Below are 19264 nucleotides of genomic sequence, written 5' to 3'. Positions count from 1 at the left end.
ATGTGAGGGAATAGTCAGTGATATTTGACAAAAACATATGCGAATTGCCAAAGTACATGTGTGTGTGTGTGTATTTGATCTACTTGTTCTGAAAAAGGAGACAAATGGGAATATACATGCAAGGAAATAGTCAGTGATATTTGATAAAAACATATGCGGATTGCCAAAGTACAAAAGGGTGTGTTAAGTCTATTTTCCGAGCTTCAAGTGAACTGCTAATAGTTCATTCTGTCTACTAATTCTACTCTGGGCAGTGTTCCCTTTAACAACGAGCCTCTAGTTATTGGGTAGTTTTGGAGCACTTGTAATATTTCATAACTAGTTATATTATATTTAGAGTCAACCCTGTTTGTGGTTTTTCCCATTTGGATTTTCCACTATAAAAGTCTAGTGTTCTCTTGTGCCTGTTATGTTTATTCAACTGTTCATTTTATTACATGTTTCTTTCTGTTGTATGATTAATTTGAAGAATTTGGTAAGCATTTAAGTTAATTGATTGTAAGGATTTAAGGGCATATTGGTTTACCCCCTAGCCTCTCAGGATATGATCTATTCAACATTCTTCTCCTTGTTGGAAAGGAGGGCTTTGTCTCAATTGCACATTTCTACTTTCTTTCCTTTTCTACCTCTTTAGAGCTTGAATGTTGGACTTTCATTTTGCATTGCAGTTCTTCCTTCACTTGGTCACACAATGTGATACCTCGATATGTAATTTGAGCAAGTTGGAATTTGATTCTTCTTCTCATATTAGAATTTATAAATCCATAATAAATACCTTTTACCATGCCCTTGATTGCACCCATTGTGCTATGATTCAATATAGGGTCCTCTCCACCTTGCAAGTTGAGGAGGATTTGGACATTGAAAATAAAACCAAACAAAGGAATAGGGTTCTAAGATGGAAAAGACAAACAGAGAAAATGATAGAAAATCCAAGCCAATACAAAATAAGCTGCATTCTAGCAGTTAATAAATCCTACCAATCACTTGACAAATTACTTCAAACAATTGAGATTTTTTTTTTTGATAGGTTAAAACTAAGATACCGATGCGTCTGGTTTCAAGCCGGATGCGGGTGCTGATGAGTGGTGATACACGAATGAGTTAGGATGCTGCATGGGTGCTGTCAAGAAGCACGATTCTTTCTTGCGGATGCACGCGGGATGCTTGGGAAAGCATCCGGAGAGAATCAATAGAGCATCCGACTTTTTTGTGTGCCCAGTCACCTAAGTGACTTACTAAAACATGTGTTTAAGTGTTTTTTTATTATATTTTTTCTCCTATTTGCCTCATAACCCAAAAACAGCCCTAAAAGAGGCTATTTATCGCTCATTTTTCTCGGGGATATGGAAAAATAGATATGCATAATATATATATTTAAAAAAATACATATTTATAAATGGACACACCCAAATGCATCCAAAATCCCCCCCCCCCAAAAAAAAAAAAATCCGCTCATCAGCACCCTGCACCCGCATCGGTAACTTAGGGTTAAAATAACAACGAAAGTTAGTTTTATGTAGTTTTAAGTCTGTTTTTCACTGGCCTGGTCTCTCTGCTAGACTTATCAAGTCCTGGTGATTTTGTGGGAGTAACTCATTGAGCTGAAATTCGTGTGAGTAGTTTTAGAACATTGGTTGTTGTAATATGGAATGATTTTCTATATTGTGATATACATTCAAAAGGTAGTTTTCTAGCTTCCCTAATTTATTTAGCGAGTGAACAACCAATCTCAAGCTACAATATTCTTTCTGATCTTAAACTTTGGTTAGTGCGTGCACTTTCTTTGGAGTTGGTTACATTATAAACTTTAATTTCAAGGTCTACTGGATATTTTGTCTAGAAGATATTTTCTGAGATATGTAATGACCCTTCTTGGAATGTTCCTGATTTCTACTGTCAAACAACAATTCCAACTTAAGATGAGAATCACAATATATTTATAAGTATAATTTTATGAAAATTGAAGATATTTCATTACAATTTTTAACTTAAAAATTGTAAAGATAATTCAGAAGATGGAACTTAATTTTTTGTAATTACTCTTACTCAGACTGCCCTGTCAAAGATCAATAAATTGTAGCATTAGTAATATTAGGATTGATACTCTTAGCATAGTCCTTATAGTTAGCCATATTAGGAATTCATTGGATTGCTTGCAAACAGTCAAAATGGTGGTCATCCTTTTATTGCAAGAGCATGAATGATTTTTGATTTGTTCCATCTCTCAGTTCACCTTTGATGCTAGCTGTCCTTCTCGACCAAGCCCAAGAGCACAAAGAGGATTTCTAGACAATTTGGTCTCTTGGCCTACAAGCTTGGCAGGACCTCCAATTTATTTATCTCAGGGTGGCATACCTAATAAGACACATTAAGACTGACTTTCTGAACCAAGCCCAAGAGTACATAATGGATTTTTTGTCCATTCGTTCTCTTAGTCCACGAGAATGGTATGACCACTGGTACATCCATCTTGGTGTGGCATACTTGGTGAAGAATGTTGGGTACTGCAATTTTTGTGAACTCCGAAGGTTGGCTGTCCTCCCTATGTGCAAGACTGTAACTTTAAATTCAAGCTGACCGCTCAATGAGTTTTTTAGATTCACTGATTTTTTGATTTCTTTTTATCATCATTTCTTGAAGGATTGGGTGAGTGGATGGTTAAATGATATAATAATGAATTGAAGCTGTAATGATGGATATTCGAATGATTTGATGATAGAATGGTTGATGTTTGAATGATCAAATTGATGTAATAATTGATAGTTGGTTTGTTTGCTTGATTCCTTTGTTCGTAATTGATGATTGATGGATGATGAATGATTGTTGAATTCATCAAGTGACAAGTGATGATTGTTGAATTCATAGAGCGACAAGTGATGATTTGATGTATTGGTGTGTTATAATGCTTGGCATACTTTCTACTTTATAATTTATTTTTGAAAGGGCAAGCATCATTCATAAGTATTCAGCCACCACCCTTCATTGCTGTCTTTGTGTGATAATAAACTATTTTCCAAATTGATTTCCTTCGACGTTTTCTCAAATGAAACCTTGTCATTTTTAATATTTTCCAATGTGAGGGAGAAGTCACACCTCTTCATGTTTCCCTTTGCAAGAGTTACAAGCTTTCACTGACCACCCTTTGAAAGAGTCACAACCTTCCACAATTACTATTACGAAGTAATTGGTAAAATACTTGCTTGATATTAACAAAGACTGAGAGGTCAATATATACAAAAGAGTAAAACATTGTTTCCTTAGGAAACGATTGTAAAGAACAGAGACATTCTATTCTAGCTAAAACAAAGCTAAAGAAAGCTAATAGATAACTAGAGACTAACTAGAAAAAGAAACATTCTAATACTTACAATAGATTACAAACAAATAATTATTAACTAATAATAAAAGCTTATCTATTTTACAGTAGACTGATGTTAATGTTGCCTTCATCGACAACAGTGTACTCTTCTCTGCCACCAATAATAACAAAATTTGAATAGGGTTGGTAGTCAGTGAACTAGTCTTTGCAATGGGTTAAATGACGAGAGGCACTTGAATCAATGTACCAGGCAGATGACTTCACATTATCTGTAGGTCTTTCAGCCATGAAGGCGTAAGAGGCAAATTCCGTCTGCTTAGTGTGCTCTGAACTGTTTGCTTTAGGCTGCGAACCTGGTTGCTTAGATTGGGCAGCTAAGCGTTTCTGACATTCAACCTTCATGTGACCAAACTAGTGGCAATAGTTGCATTGAATGTTTTTCCGGGAGCCTTCTGAATTTGGAGCAGAGATTTCTGCTGAGACTTGTTTTTATGCTTTTGAAAGGATTTAGCAGCAAAGTCTTGCTCTGAGGAGGTGGAGTTGGAATTGCTACTGAACCGCTGTTTTCACCAATCTTGCTGAAGTTGTAGTGTGCAAAGATCTGTGAATTTCAGATCAACACCAGAAGAGGTGATTTGAGAGTCTTGATAAAATGCTCATAGGACTTGGGTAAACTCTTGAGAGTGATGACCCAATGTCCTCTTCCTCTATCTTGCAACCAATGGCAAGCAATTGATCATGAATTTCTCGAATCGTATTCAGGTGAGCCTGGAGTGATGTTCGCTCATCCATGATAATAGAAAACAGAGTGTTCTTAAAAAAGAAAGCTCTGCTTTTGTCAGAAGTCTTATGAAGATTCTTGAGATGTGCCAATATCTCGACAACTATCTTGCTTGATGGAATCTGAGATAGTTGATCATCAGCTACGGATAGTTTGAGAAGCATCACCGCCTCCTGATTATTTATATCCCATGTATCCTGATTAGTACTAGGGGCAGTCAGATGCTGTGTAACACCTAGAACAATCTAATCAGTATTCCAATATTCAAAATTGCTATTATCAACTACTTCCGAGTGTCATAATTCCGACCATTGAATTTTGAATTGCTCTAGAGCAAAATATTAGTCAGAGATGCCATAATATGTTTTTTAATGAAAAAGTGTGAAAATTTGTGAAGGCATGTACTTTGAGTCGAAAAAAACGGAAGACCCAAAAAATTTGAAGGGGTACCCAAAAGAGAGCTCGAAAAACCCAAAAAGAATATGTTGCTGATTTCTAGATTGGTTGGCTCAAAAATCGAGGCACCTAGAAAAAAATAGACAATCCAGTTGAGATCTCAAAAAATCCACCAAGAATTTATAAATTTGATTTTGATCCGGTATAGAAAATTAGGGTTTTGAACAAAAATGGCCTTGCTGCAAAAAAACCAAAAAAATGGCAGAAGCATGTAGATTAAACAAACGACAGTTGTAGAAAAATGGCCGTAAGAAGTCACTATCACAGAAAATAATTTTGAAAAATATTGCTCTGATAATTTCGAACAAGAAATTATAATATTTTTCGAAAAAATTCAAAGAATTGGCATTCATAACATATTACGAAGTAATTGGTAAAATACTTTCTTGACATTAACAAAGATGGAGAGGTCAATATATACAAAAGAATAAAATGATGTTTTCTTAAGAAACGATCATAACCATATTAGGAAGTAATTGGTTGAATACTTGCTTGATATTAACAAAGACTAAGAGGTCAATATATACAAAAGAATAAAATGATGCTTCCTTAGGAAATGATCGTAAAGAATAGAAACATTCTATTCTAGCTAAAAGAAAGCTAAAGAAAGCGAACAAATAACTACAGACTAACTAATATTAGAAACATTCTAATATTTACAATAGATTACAAATAGATAACCATTTATTAACAAGAGCTCTACAAGAGCTTGAGTCCCTGCCTTGTGTTGTCAGTGACCATATGTAGAAATAAAGAGCGAGTTGTTGAATAACTATGTACATGACCACTTGACTAGTTTGAGGTTTTAGTTGAGAAGGGTAGGAAATTATTGATTTTTATCATCCTAAGTTTGTCTTAGTGGAATTGAATTAGAATATTGAATTCAACAAGAGATCACATCACTGGAGAAGGAATTGAGAGGTGTAAGTTTAGTAGAAGAAAAATTGAATGATTTTTTTGCTTTTATTGAATATATGTTCATTCCACTAAATTTTTTGAGAAGTATAACTTTCATTCATTTTAAATTGAATTAGAATTAAAGCTATAAAATAATTAAAAATATAAAATATAAAATCATAATGCTAAATGGGGTGCTCATGAATGTTAATGACAATTGGATTAGAAAAATCTTAGGATCATGAACAAAGCATAAACCATCAAGTTTTAGCTTTATTTGTTATAATATGATGATTGATAACTAATTCATTTTTTTCGGGCATAGATCATAGTTTCATCAAGTCAATCATTTTGAAAATGTATATCTATTAATTATACATGACAATACATATAACTAAGATAGAACTAAAATCAAAGTCCATTAAACAATCGGAAAAAACTTATGATATAAAAAACAAAATCTAATTATCAAATCATAATTTAATGCACCAAAAAGTTTCATCAATGTTATATGAAATAAAAAATAAATGTAACACATTTCTGATTATGATTACAAGCAAAGCATTGAAAACAAAATATTGTTGAAAATGCAGCTCCATTGATAAATTGAATACAACTAAAAATAAGAATAATCAAATCGATAATTATTCATTTTCGAAATAAAAAATTTGACATAAACATCTGAGGAAATAGTAATTAATATATATAGTCTAAATCTAATACTATAAATTCTCCAGACTAAACATATTTCCATATGGTCATCTCAAAGAGAGAAGATCTTTATATTTATGTAAGTTAAGTTCACAAGAATTTTCCGACTGATGTGTATGTAGACGAAAGGAAGGGTGGCTTGGCTGGCATTTGAACGATTAAAACAAGATAAGTATTTGCAAATTTAAGATTTCAGTGACAATTGCATTGGAACAATAACTATCCACCATAGTGAAATGGCAATCAAAATAACCCATTTTAGCCTGCTATGAGCTAGCATTCAAAGTGACTATTAATAATTAGTCTCAATACTATGATATCTCATCCTATGGCCATTCTAATGTAATTCAATATCAAAAAAATCCATACACAAAACAGCAATGACGACTAATTGTAGCCCACTAATATCTGGTATTCAAACTAACAAAAAATAAACAGTCAGTCTCATTGATTTCCCTGTTTCAAGTCAAACTGTGTGGGATGTGTAGGATGCCTAGCATGACTAGGGGCACAGGGCTGTTGAAATGAATTTGTTAGAAGTTTCCAGATATAGTGCTTTTTGGCTGAAACGAATTCAAAAGAAGTTTCTGGAGATCTTTTTTCTTTAATTTTTAGTATGAATTTTTTTTTTTTATCCCTAGCAGAATTGTTGCTGGCCAATGAGAAAACAAGAATTTTTGATTTAAGATTAATTTAAAAATAAAAGATTTTTAAACCTTTGAAATTTATTAGCTTTAGTAGAAAAAATAAATTGATGGTGACCACCACCGAAAACATTAGTACCCTGCCTTATGCAAGGCAAGGACTAATAATAGAAGCTTATCTATTATCGTAATAATTACCACACCATTTGAAAGAGTACAACCCTTCATAACTTCTGCCCTTTGGAGACACCACTTCCTTATTTTTGTCTCATCCCTTTCTTCTTCCATTAATCCTTCCTTGGTTCACATGCTTAATTCTTTCTTCCTTCTTCAAATGAACTCTTCTCTCATTTTTATCTCACATTCAAGGGAATCACACCTCTTCATTTCATGCATTTTGTCTATTCATCTAAATTTCCAATTTGGGTTTGGGGATGAGTATGGGTACGAGAGCGTAGTATGTGGGTGCATGGACTTTTTAAAGGGTTTTCAGTGCTTATGGATGTGTGTGCGTGTGTATCAAAGTAACGAGAATAGGAATTGGATCGGAATTGACAAGGTCGAATCGAATCGTGAATCGGCCATGAATTGGAATCGAATCGGCAAATTAAAAGAACTTTTTAAATTTAGAGATTTTAACAATTTAACACTTATTTCATGTACCCTTTATTGAATATAACTTATATTACTAATATATTAGTCCTAGGCTCGATTTCTGTAATTGGATTTATTAGATGTGTTATATTTGCTAAGAATGGGTGTTATTTGATTGAATATCCAATGTTCTAGTGGTTCATAGGAATTTGGAACTATGTTGCCTCACTGTTCTTCTATATGACACCATTGATATAATTATCCCAATTGTATTTGTTGCACATGTATAAGAGTACATATTCTTTGGATGTTTTTCTTTCTGTGTTGTCAAATCCTGACATTGTGGGGAGATTTTGAATCCTTTCCTTGGTGGGTGGAAAACTGATAGTTCTATTCCTTAGTGGAGATGATTGATTTACTATTTTAGTCAAATGTGTGAGAGGCATGACTTCTGTAGCTATTGCAGAGATACGATGATGCTAAGTGATAGTTTCAATATAAATGTGGTGTTAATGTGTACCCCTTTGACTCTATTTTGGCAACTCAAGTAGCGTTGATTGTGTTCTTCCCTCTGCAACTGAGGTTATTATGATAACTGAATGGCCAAGGGGAGTATATGAGGCTGATGTGGTGGATGTTTCGCTGGGACGAATGTCTTATTGCACTATCTCCTTCGTCTATTGCTTAGTTGGTATGACACTTTGATCGCTAGTTCATTGATTCCTTGATGTCGAACTGCACATACCAAGATGTTGATGGGTTTGTAGTTTGACAAATTGATGTATTGGTCCTCTTTGGAAAAACATTAATTCCACGCTAGGTTGGATTCACGCTGTTGATTTCTACTATGGTTCTTAGTTTAATTGTGTTTATCTCCTCTTTTCATCACTGGCTGATTTAGGCGATTCATGGCAAAAAATCAGCTGAACTGATTCACAACTCCAATAAAATCATCAAGCCTGAATCAAATTGCCAAACCGGCAATTTTGGCAATTTTCAAGCGATTCTCGGAATTATGGTGTGTATATATACTATATATGATATATGTGTATAATGCATAATATATATATGTGTGTGTGTGTGTGCAGTATATAAAAAAAAATAGAGAATTGTAAAAAATTGTAAAACTAAATTATTTCATTTTATGATCATTCTATCTTGTATCCTAACCCCAACCTTAAAGACGTCTCTATGTCGGGATTACTAACCCTCTTGAGAATTTGTAGGGCTTGAATGATATAATCTCAATTCTAGCATCATCGATGGTTACTTTTTTGTCTTCTATGTAGTGCTCCCACTAAGGTCATATATGGATTATTTATCTTGATTGGATATATATATATATATATATATATATATATATATATATATATATATATATTGATTATAATGGGTACATTGTTATTTATGACATTCTTTACATCACTTAAACATATTATAATAGATCGATCAATTTCTTAATTGGGGGTCATTGCATAAATATTAAAAATTTAAATTCTTGGTCATTGATCTATGTTTGTGATTCTAACGAAAATCAAATTAACATGATTCAATGTTCATAAATTATCAATCAGCAAAGGGATTGTCAAAAAAACATCATCTATGGGGTTTTGACAGCTGCAAGTAGGTCATCATCATCATTAGAACCCAAAGCAGTTCTACTAGCACTAGATGCACCATGTGGTATGCATCATCATCATCCACATTAACCATAGTTGCTCTAGCAAGATCCTATATGGTTTCTTACAATTCGATAGATTTGGGTGCTATATCCCCAAAGTTTCCTTGTCCCCTCTTTGTTGGGCATCCTTACGTGGTAGAAGGTGCAAATCAATTTGATTATACACCAAGTCTTCAACTTTTTTTGCAGCCAACTAGTTATTCTTCATTGAGTGGGTAAATGAGTATGTACTCCAATTTAGCTTAGTGACAAAAGACCTTGCAATTTGGAGAGAATCAGTAAATAAAAAATAAAAATGAAAAATGCAAGATAAATTCTAGAATATTAAGTGTTGAATTCTGCATCACAATTGGTTAAAAAAACTTAGTTGTGAGAGTATCTTGATTACAATAGGTTGGAGGTACATATAATGTTGACCACGAAGGTACCACCATGTGATATTATCCATTTCCATTGGTCTTTGAGAGGACAAGGGGAACGATTTTCTTCCTAAGACAATCCAAACTCGTTTAATTAACAACTTTAGAATCTCTATATGGTGACAGTTTTCTTGATATAGCAACTACTTGTGAGCTATGTTACCTGGGATATGTGAGGATGTGCAATAGCGTGGTCACCTTGTTCTAACGATGTAGACCAATGACTTCCACCCTTTTTCTAAATTTGTCTTTAGGTCCTTCTCTCTCCTTTGTATTACCATTTTTATTTTCTCCAAAATTGTTTCCATGCTACATAGACATCCCCCAAGCATGGTTCATCTGCATTAGCTAATCAAAGCATAGTCATGACAAGTTTGGTAAATTCCAATACATATTCCACCAAACCCACTAATCATAATCCAAAATCAACGCCTTCACATGTTGGGCCTTCTCTAAATTTGATTGCTTGTAGATACTCAATTGATTGCTAGTAATCATCTGACTCAATGCCTCTTTCACCTTCGCAAGTCATCGTAGAACAATTGTTTGTGTGAGATATAAAACGGGTCTCAACAACCTATGAACATGTTAATAGTAGGTTAGTAACACATTTTAAAATATGTAAATAACGCAAAAAGTATTTTATTCAATTGTGTAAAACATGATATAAGTGAAACTAAATAAATTTTAAATTTTAATTACCTTCAATAATTCCAATCTTGAAAATTTATGAAAATTTCTTGTGACATATGATGGTTTGTCACAAACTCTTGGATCTTCTACCTCTTGGTATATTTCTTCACCCACTCTATTTGGGTGCCAATTGCTTGCATCACCAAATTGAGTAAGTATATGGTGCACAGTTAAAGTTGTGCTCATATCTAGCCTCTACCAAAGCACCTACAACCTTGCAAACTTTTGTATTGTCCATAATTACTTCGATAACATTTTCATGACCCATCACCTCTATAGAGCCAATGAGAATCTTGGAAATGAACTTGACATCTATTACTCCTTCATAGTCAACCATCCTCAAACATTGCCCCCCTTTTGGGACACTTCGCTAACATTGATAATGGATGGCTTTTGCAATCTTTCCATTCATCAAAAACAATAGATACACTTGTTTGAACCTAAGAATGTCTAATCGGTTTTAGTTGGGCCTCTATGAATTTTTTCACCTTTTGCAATAAGGCGGTATTCACCTTTTTATACCTAGGACTTGTGAAGTCAGGAGGTGCATTATTTATTGTTGACACCATGTCTCTCCAATATGGTGACCTCACCAAGTTGAATGGAAGACCATTCTCATAGAGGCAAACCGCAATTTTTTCATCAGCAATATCTCTTGCCTCATTTTAAAATGCCCTCTCTTATGGACCTCTTCTTCATCTTTATCCTATGTAGATGGCATTGTCTGTTTTCCTTTTGCATCCACTTTGTCAACGTCTTCTTGTTCATTTTTTAGTGCTTCTATTTGTTCAACAATTATTATCTCGCCGTCGACTCTTATACATGTTAATCCTTTTACCTCAGGCCCATAAAATGAAGTTTCACTTGGTAATATGAGCTATCATATTGTGCATTGCAAAATTACACTTCCAAATAAACCCCCCACCTCTACGAAATTGTGAAATTCTTGTGGTATGTCTCCAAAAGGTATTTTTACCAATTTTGTGTTTTTGACTTCTCTTTCCACCCATTGAGCTTTGACTATTAGCAATTGTTGTAATCTATAAAAAAATGAAAAAAAGACTTGAAAAACTTCTTCACAAACTTGAAAAAGTCCATCAATTTTTTTTAAAAATCTATCAAGGACATAAGAATAGGGTTTAAATGCATACCATAAACACTTAAATCTGCTTTTTGGCCCTCCACAATCGTCCTTCAAATACAATCATCTCGCTTCAAATTGCCAAGATGGAGAGAAAATATGAGATGTAAAAAAGAAATGAAAGTGTGTTTGAAGGCCTCATATTAGAGCGTTTTATGCGTAGGAATAAATATATAGGCTAGATATAGGTTTATATGCGTTTTATGGTTGGAAAATGCTTATGAGATATATCTAGCCTCTACCAAAGCACCTGCGACCTATATCTGAACAATATATAAGGTAAATGAATTCGGATTGGCAAGTGCATTGCATTGAAAACTCTTGGATGGTTGACAAGGAAAGCATCTTGCATGGTGAAATAACAAGATTACATTTTGATCCTTGTACTTGCAAAGCTTTTTAGGAGATGTTTTGGGGTAGAGAGTATGAAGCTAAGGTTTTGCTAGGATTTGTCTTGAGAATGAATAAATCCAAATCCTTTAGGTTGATGAATGGACTGCATGCATTGTTCATTGTACTGTTTTCTTGTTGTAGTATAGTATATCAGATGAGGGATTAAAGTTTCAAGTTGTTTTGAAAACAATAAAATATGCTTTTAACAGTGTTCAAAAAGTTTCTATTGGTTGAATAATTCTAATTCAAACAGTTTGACAGGGAGGCACAATCTTCTGGATCGATTCCTAGGGAGCAGGCTGAGACATCCTTGTTGACATCCTCCAATTTTATTAATTCATGCTTAGCAGAACAAATACGTGTAGCTCCTGAAAAATGTATGTTTATCACTCTCCTACATGTGGTAGAATGTATTTATGTTTATTACTTCAATCCTTGTGCTTATGTTCTGGTTTTTTATGCACCTTATAAATCCTCTTGTTTCTTGAGACAAAAATCTGCTTATTTCCACTTCACATTGTGATGCACGATTGCCTTCTTCGAAAGCTTGGTTAAGATATTTAGAATATATATCAGATGCACAAATCAACTGATTGTAGTTTCTTTCATTATGTGTGGTTGTAAGGCATCACCAAGCTTACTTGTGGTCTGGGCCCAAGAACCATTCAGAATTTTCTAGTATATTGTTTGATAAATGTTTCTACTACAATACTTATATGTTGATGTGACTAAATAGCATTTTTCTACATTTGATTCAGTTCTATTTATACCATTATTTTCCTCATTGCCATTTTTGATTGCTAAATAGAATTTTTGCCAAGCTAACAATTTGTATTCTGGGCCCAAGAACAACAAGATTTTATAGTCTGTTGTTTAATAAGTGTTTCTATGTTGATGTGAATAAATATCATGTACTATAGTTGACCCTGCTTTTATTTATGCCATTATTTTCCTTATCTCCGTTTTTTGATTGATAAATAAAACTTGTACTGAGCTAACAATTTTCCATTCCTTGCCCTGGAACAAGCTAATTTTTTCTAGTCTATTATTTGATAAATGTTTCTACTTGATGCGTACATGCTTATATGTCTATGTGAATAAATAGCGTACACTATATCTGAATGAGCCTTCATTTATCATCTTTTTTCTCACTACCATTTTTTGATAAATAAAATTTGTATTATTAATGATAGTTACAGTTATAGAGGTCATAAAATTAACCATTTAAAGGAGTTTTCTGGGCTGTAGGAAAGTGAGGCTAAAAATATCCCATACATCATAATTGAAAATCTCAGACTTGACAGATCCAAAAAAATTAAAAAGCTTCGTGTTTGCGATAACTTCAAATTTAGTGAACATTAAAAATAAAGATATATAAATTAATCAAATATTCCAGTGTTAATGAATATACAAAACATATACTGACTTGCTTCCATTATAGACCAAAATTATAATTCAATACTTTTAGTAAATTTACAATATTTAAACTATTTAATTAAATATATTATATATGATAAATAATTATTTATATGATTAAGTATATTGAATATTTAATTAATTAACTATGTCATGTAATGTATAAAAATAAATATTTAACTAGAGACATTAGATTGCCACAGTAAATACTCATACATCCTGTTTCTGGATTTAGTTGCGTCAGATTTCATTGCATTAAGTTTCAAATCACACTCTGTGATCCATAATCAAGATGCAGAGAGAGCTGTAGGATCTGTGATCATGTTTTGGTCTGCAATTATCTGTTGTTCCTACAACTCTCTACATCCTGATGATGGATCACACAGTTTAATTTGAAACATTGGCATTGAAATCTAGAAACAAGATGTACCAAAATTTAGTTATTGAAATATATGTTAAATATGATGGCTCTTAAAATGTCTACTAGTAATGCTCAAACTTTTGTTAGAGTTCCTGCAATATTAATTTTGGATTTTCTTCGAGTAAAGATTACTTTGTAGTGGCGAACCTTCATGAAATCAAGCTGCAATAGGGTTTTTTGCTGAAATCTAATTACATCATTCGTAGATTGTGTAATGATATTGGACTATCCATAAGCTTGCTTGTTGTTTTCACAACCCCAGTTAAATTATCCATGGATTTGAGATTATTTGGATGTGGCTTTGTTTTTGTGCATCTTGAGATTGATCTTTAAAGATCAACTTGTGTCATATTGCTATGAATCTATGATTTTTTTCCATCCAAAACATTTTGTTGTGCTGTACACATAAAACCTAAATTTCCTTCTGAGAAAGGTGATTATAAGGCTCTCAATGGAGACTTGGATTACTTGGTTTCTGTTCTTTTGCTCTAGCTTCCTATTAGAAGGGGTGCAAATTTCGAATATGGGAGCTATGGTTGTGAAGATTTAATCGCTTTGACCTCATCATATTAGTTAATGTGTTTGGACCACAAAATTTTGGAAGCACCTCGTGAAGGATAGAATTTATATCTTTTTGTGTGTGCAAGGTTTCTTCATTGTGGGTTGTTTGCATGATTGAATGACAATTTTGAGTGTTGGATTACGATTATGGGAAGAGAGCATCCTTAGACTCAAAATTGGGTACCCTACTTTCAACCCCTTGATGGATTCTTTCTCCTCCATTCATAGATGGGTTTGTCTTTCATATCTACCTTTAGAGTTGGGTTACTTCTTACCTTATAGCTAGCCATTGGGAATTCTTTGGGGAATCCTTAAATGTTGCTCAAGAAACTACAAACCATTCCGATACTATTTATGCTTAGATTTGTGTGGAATTAGATTTGGAGAAGTCGTCGTTTGAAGAAATTATTCTTGAAAAAGGGGGGAATTTTGGGTACAAAAATTGGATTATGTGAATATCCAATATTACTATTTTTTGTGTGGTCATTTAACTTCTCTTTTCCTTGAATGGGTTGTTTTCTCTTCTTGATGCAGGAGCATCCTAGGTTTCCTTGTAATCCTGCACTTTTGTTCATTTTGCCAGTTGCTACGGAGTTGCCAATTCCAGTTGCTGTTGAGTGCCAGTTTTTTAGTTGATGCCGAGTACCAGTTTTCTAGTTGATGCCGAGTACCAGTTTTCTAGTTGCTACTGAGTTACCAGTTTCTAATTGATGTCGAGTTGCCAATTTCCAGTTGATGCTAAGTTGCCAGTTTCCAGTTGATGCTGAGTTATCTAGTGTATGCCGAGTGTCAGTATTTGGACGTGAATTCTGCGAGCCGACTTGCAGGATTTATTTCGATCGCGACATTTATGCTAAGATCTTTTCTTGGGTTGTGTGCAAACTGTTGTTGGGTCGGCCTTCCTCTTATGTAATATTCTAGAATAATTTGTAAGTCGTTTTGGCAAGTATATATAGAGTGTTTAGGCTTAGAGTTAGGCAAGTTTTTGGGAGCAGATTGGAGAGCAGAATTGAAAGTGCGAATTTGCAGTTGGATCTTTGAATGTGAATGTATTTGTAATTGGCCGTAACTTAGAAGGCCTTACAACTGGGCATGTATGAAGATGTTTTGATGAATCAATAAAAGTATTTCACTCTTCTTCCTTCTTTGGTTGCTGTTCCTTGTGTTTGCTTTCGTTGTGTTAACTCTTGCAGGGTGGTTTGGATAGCTGGGTGAGCCGTTGGCCCTAGTTATTCACCCTTTGCCTACGTCAGTTTGGTATCAGAGCTTAAGGTTCATCCTTGTGGAGATTGGATCGTGTAGAACCTTGACTCGGATTTGGTTGTAGGGTTGCAAATTTGCGGATTTGACCTATAACTTGTAGAGGGTTACGATCTTGCAAGAACCTGATTTGTAAAGATGGTTCGTGGTAGAGGAAATAATGTTGATAATGCTATATTGGATCAGTTGAGACAAATTGCAGCCAGATTAGATGCTGTGGAGACAGCCTAGAGGAGACGAGCGCATCTTGAAGATGTGAGTGATGATGAAGCAGCAGCACCAAACCATAATCCAGAACCTGAAGAAGATCAAGATGGGGAAAGATTGTTGCGAGTGTTGTCTAGGGAAAATTCAAAGCCTGCTGTAGAAGTTGTTCCTTATGATGGAAAATTGGATACCGATGTTGTGTTGGATTGGATCTCTGATATGGAGAAGTTCTTTGAGTATGAAAACACTCTTGATAATAGAAAGGTGAAGATTGCAATCACTAGGTTAAAAGGTCACGCATCACTATGGTGGGAGCACTTGCAAACTGATAGACAAAGGAGAGGAAAGGAGAAGATCAGAACTTGGCCAAAGATGGTGAACAAGGTAAAGAACAAATTCCTTCCTGTTGATTACCAAGTTAGCTTGTTGAGAAAGATGCAAAATTTGAAACAAAAAGACATGACTGTGGAAGAATATACCGAGGAATTCTATAGATTGGACATCAGATCTGGACATGTAAATGATGATGTTGAGAAAATTGCAAGGTACATTAATGGATTGAGATCTGGAATTCAAGATGAAATAAGTTTTGTGAAGTTGGAAAGTGTAGAAGAAGCATATCAATATGCCTTGAAAGCTAAGGAGATATTGACAAAGAAGCATGAACAAAGACAAAGAGGTAGAGGTGGTAGATTCCAGAGAGGTAGAGGTAGATCTTATGGTGAAGGTGGCAGATCTGACAATTCTATGCAGGATAAAGGCAAGACCGAATGGAAAAGTGGTAATTCATATCGAGGAGGCACTAATTCTTATTGAGGAAGAGGTAATTCCTATTCTAGAGGTGGATTTCATGGTAATTGTTTCAGATGTGGTAAAGAGGGACATAGATCTTTTAAATGTAGATCCTTTGAAAGTAGGCAAGGTAACAAAAATGTTGTGATTCAAGGAGATGATGAGGGTTCACCAAGTGGACCTAAGGTTGGAGAAAATTTGATGGTGAGAAGAACCTTATGTAATAAGGGAAGTAATGAGGAACCTATTTTAAGGAGAAGTCTTTTCAAGACAAAATGTAAGATGGCTAGAAAATGTTGCAAAGTGATCATTGACAGTGGAAGTTCTACAAATTTGGCATCAGAAGAGCTAGTTACCAAGTTGCAGTTGCAAAGGTTGAAACATCCCAAACCTTATCACGTTTCATGGATCAAAGATGAGCCTAAGATATTGTTTAAGTGAGCAATGCCTTGTGAAGTTCAAAATTGGACATTACTTTGATGAAGTTTTGTGTGATATTATGCCCATGGATTGTTGTCATATTTTGTTGGGTAGACCTTGGCAATATGATAGATATGCTGTACATGATGGAAGATTGAATCAATATACTCTTTGGGTAAATGAGAAGAAACAAACATTGTTGCCTATGATTGAAAGTCCATATGAGGTTAATTGTACTACTGTAAAAAATTGCATGGTTAATGGGAAACAATTTGAAAAGGAAATGAAAAAGAATCAAGTCTATTTTGCCATAGTTCCTAGAGGACCAAGTGTTGGTAGTAATGGGCAAGCAGCAGAAGCTAGTGATGACCGAGTGACAATAGATAGTGATAGCCGCGTACCAGTAGAAATTACAGAATTGTTGAATAAGTATAAAGACATTATTGCCGATGATATTCTTGATGGTTTACCTCCAGTAAGAAGTATAAGTCATTGTATGGATCTAATTCTTGGAGCTAGTTTGCCAAACAAAGCACCATATAGATTAACACATGCAAAGAATGAAGAACTTAATAGACAAGTGCATGAGTTGTTGTAGAAAGGTTTGATCAGAGAAAGCTTGAGTCCATGTGCTGTACCTGCTGTATTAGCACCTAAAAAGAATGGAGAATGGAGAATGTGTACTAATTCTAGAGCCATTAACAAGATAACAGTGAAATATAGGTTTCCTATGCCGAGGATGGATGACATAATGGATTGTTTGAGTGGAGCAAAGTGTTTTACCAAGATTGATTTGAAGAGTGGCTATCATCAGATCAAAATCAGAGAAGGTGATGAATGAAAGACTGCGTTCAAGACAAAGGATGGTTTGTATGAATGGCTGGTTATGCCTTTTGGTTTGACTAATGCACCTAGTACTTTCATGAGGTTGATGAATGAAGTTTTGAAAAGATTTTTGGATAAGTTTGTGATTGTTTATTTGGATGATATTCTGATATTCAGTATGACTAAGGAAGAACATCTTGAGCATATTAGAGAAGTATTGCAGAGGTTGAAAGGGGAAAAGTTGTTGATTAATCTGAAAAAGTATTCTTTTATGCAAGAGGAGATTGTGTATTTGAGATTTGTAATTTCAGCCGATGGATTGAAGATGAATCTTGAGAAGGTTAAAGCAATTTTAGAATGACCTACACCTGAGAATGTGGGTGAGGTAAGATCATTTCATGGTTTGGCTAGTTTTTACAAAAAAATTATAAAGAATTTCAATGCTGTTTGTAATGCTATGACTAAGACCATGAGAGGAGATAAAAAGGAATTTAAGTGGACACATGGAGCTAATAAGAGTTTTGAGACTTTGAAACAAAAGGTTGTTGAATTACCTGTATTGGTTTTGCCTGATTTCAATAAAGTATTTTAAGTTGAATGTGATGCAAGTGGTAATGCAATAGGAGCTGTATTAAGTGAAGAAGGTAAACCCGTTGCTTTCTTTAGTGAAAAGTTGAATGATGCTAAAAGGAAGTATTTTGTGTATGATCAAGAGATTTATGCTATTATTTAACCATTGAAGAAGTGGAGACATTATTTGATTCCTAAGGAGTTTGTGTTGTATATTGACCATAAAGCTTTACAATACTTGGGAAGTCAACATAAATTGAATCAAAGACATATGAAGTGGGTTGAGTACTTGTAGAGTTTCACATTTGTTATTAAGCATAAGAGTGGAGTTACTAACAAAGTTGCTGATGCATTGAGTAGAAGACGTTCTTTGTTGATTGAAATGAAAGTTGAAGTTCTTGGTTTTGATGAAATGAAAGAGTTGTATGATGCTGATCCTGATTTTTCTGAGGCATGGAGAGAGTGCAGAGCACCAAATCTGACAGATCACATAAGTATGATGAGTACTTCATTCAAGAAGGTTTGTTGTTCAAAGGTATTTAGTTGTGTATTCCTAGAAGTTATATGAAGTTGAATCTGATTAAGGAAAAGTATAGTGGTAGATTGACTGGACATTTTGGAATTGATAAGACATTGAGTTTACTGAAAGAAAAGTATTATTGGCCACAAATGTATAAGGATGTTCAGAAATTTGTAAAGAGTTGTGGAGTTTGTCAAGTTGCAAAAGGGGTGAGTCAAAATATTGGTTTGTATACACCTATTATTGTTCTTGAGAAACCTTGGACTGACATTAGTATGGATTTTGTTCTTGGATTGCCTAAGACAGTGAAAGGGTATGATTCCATATTTGTTGTAGCCGACAGATTTTTTAAGATGGCTCATATTATACCATGTAAGAAGACATCAAATGCTGAGTATGTTGCTGAACTTTTCTTTAAAGAGATTGTGAGATTGCATGGATTACCAAGAAGTATTATTTTTGACAGAGACAGTAAGTTTGTTGGCTACTTTTGGAAGACTTTGTGGAAGAAGATGGGTACTGAATTGAAGTTTAGTTCTA

General features: G+C 34.2%; 1 protein-coding gene across 1 annotated transcript in view; it reads left to right on the top strand.

Annotated features, from left to right (window-relative positions):
- The window catches only part of COP13 (Proteasome component (PCI) domain protein), an 84709-nt gene that overhangs the window by 11756 nt on the left and 53689 nt on the right, over positions 1–19264 (top strand). Inside the window, exon 2 of the mRNA XM_089791989.1 lies at positions 11994–12109. Within this exon, the coding sequence (XP_089648115.1) occupies positions 11994–12109 (116 nt within the window). The remainder of the gene's footprint in view (positions 1–11993; positions 12110–19264) is intronic.

This window comes from Cupressus sempervirens, chromosome 7 (genome assembly GCF_028749045.1).
Source record: "Cupressus sempervirens isolate cs-2001-9-10 chromosome 7, ASM2874904v1, whole genome shotgun sequence".
NCBI classification, from domain to species: domain Eukaryota; kingdom Viridiplantae; phylum Streptophyta; class Pinopsida; order Cupressales; family Cupressaceae; genus Cupressus; species Cupressus sempervirens.
The sequence above is the reverse complement of the archived record's forward strand: the minus strand, read 5'-3'. Positions and strand labels throughout refer to the sequence as shown.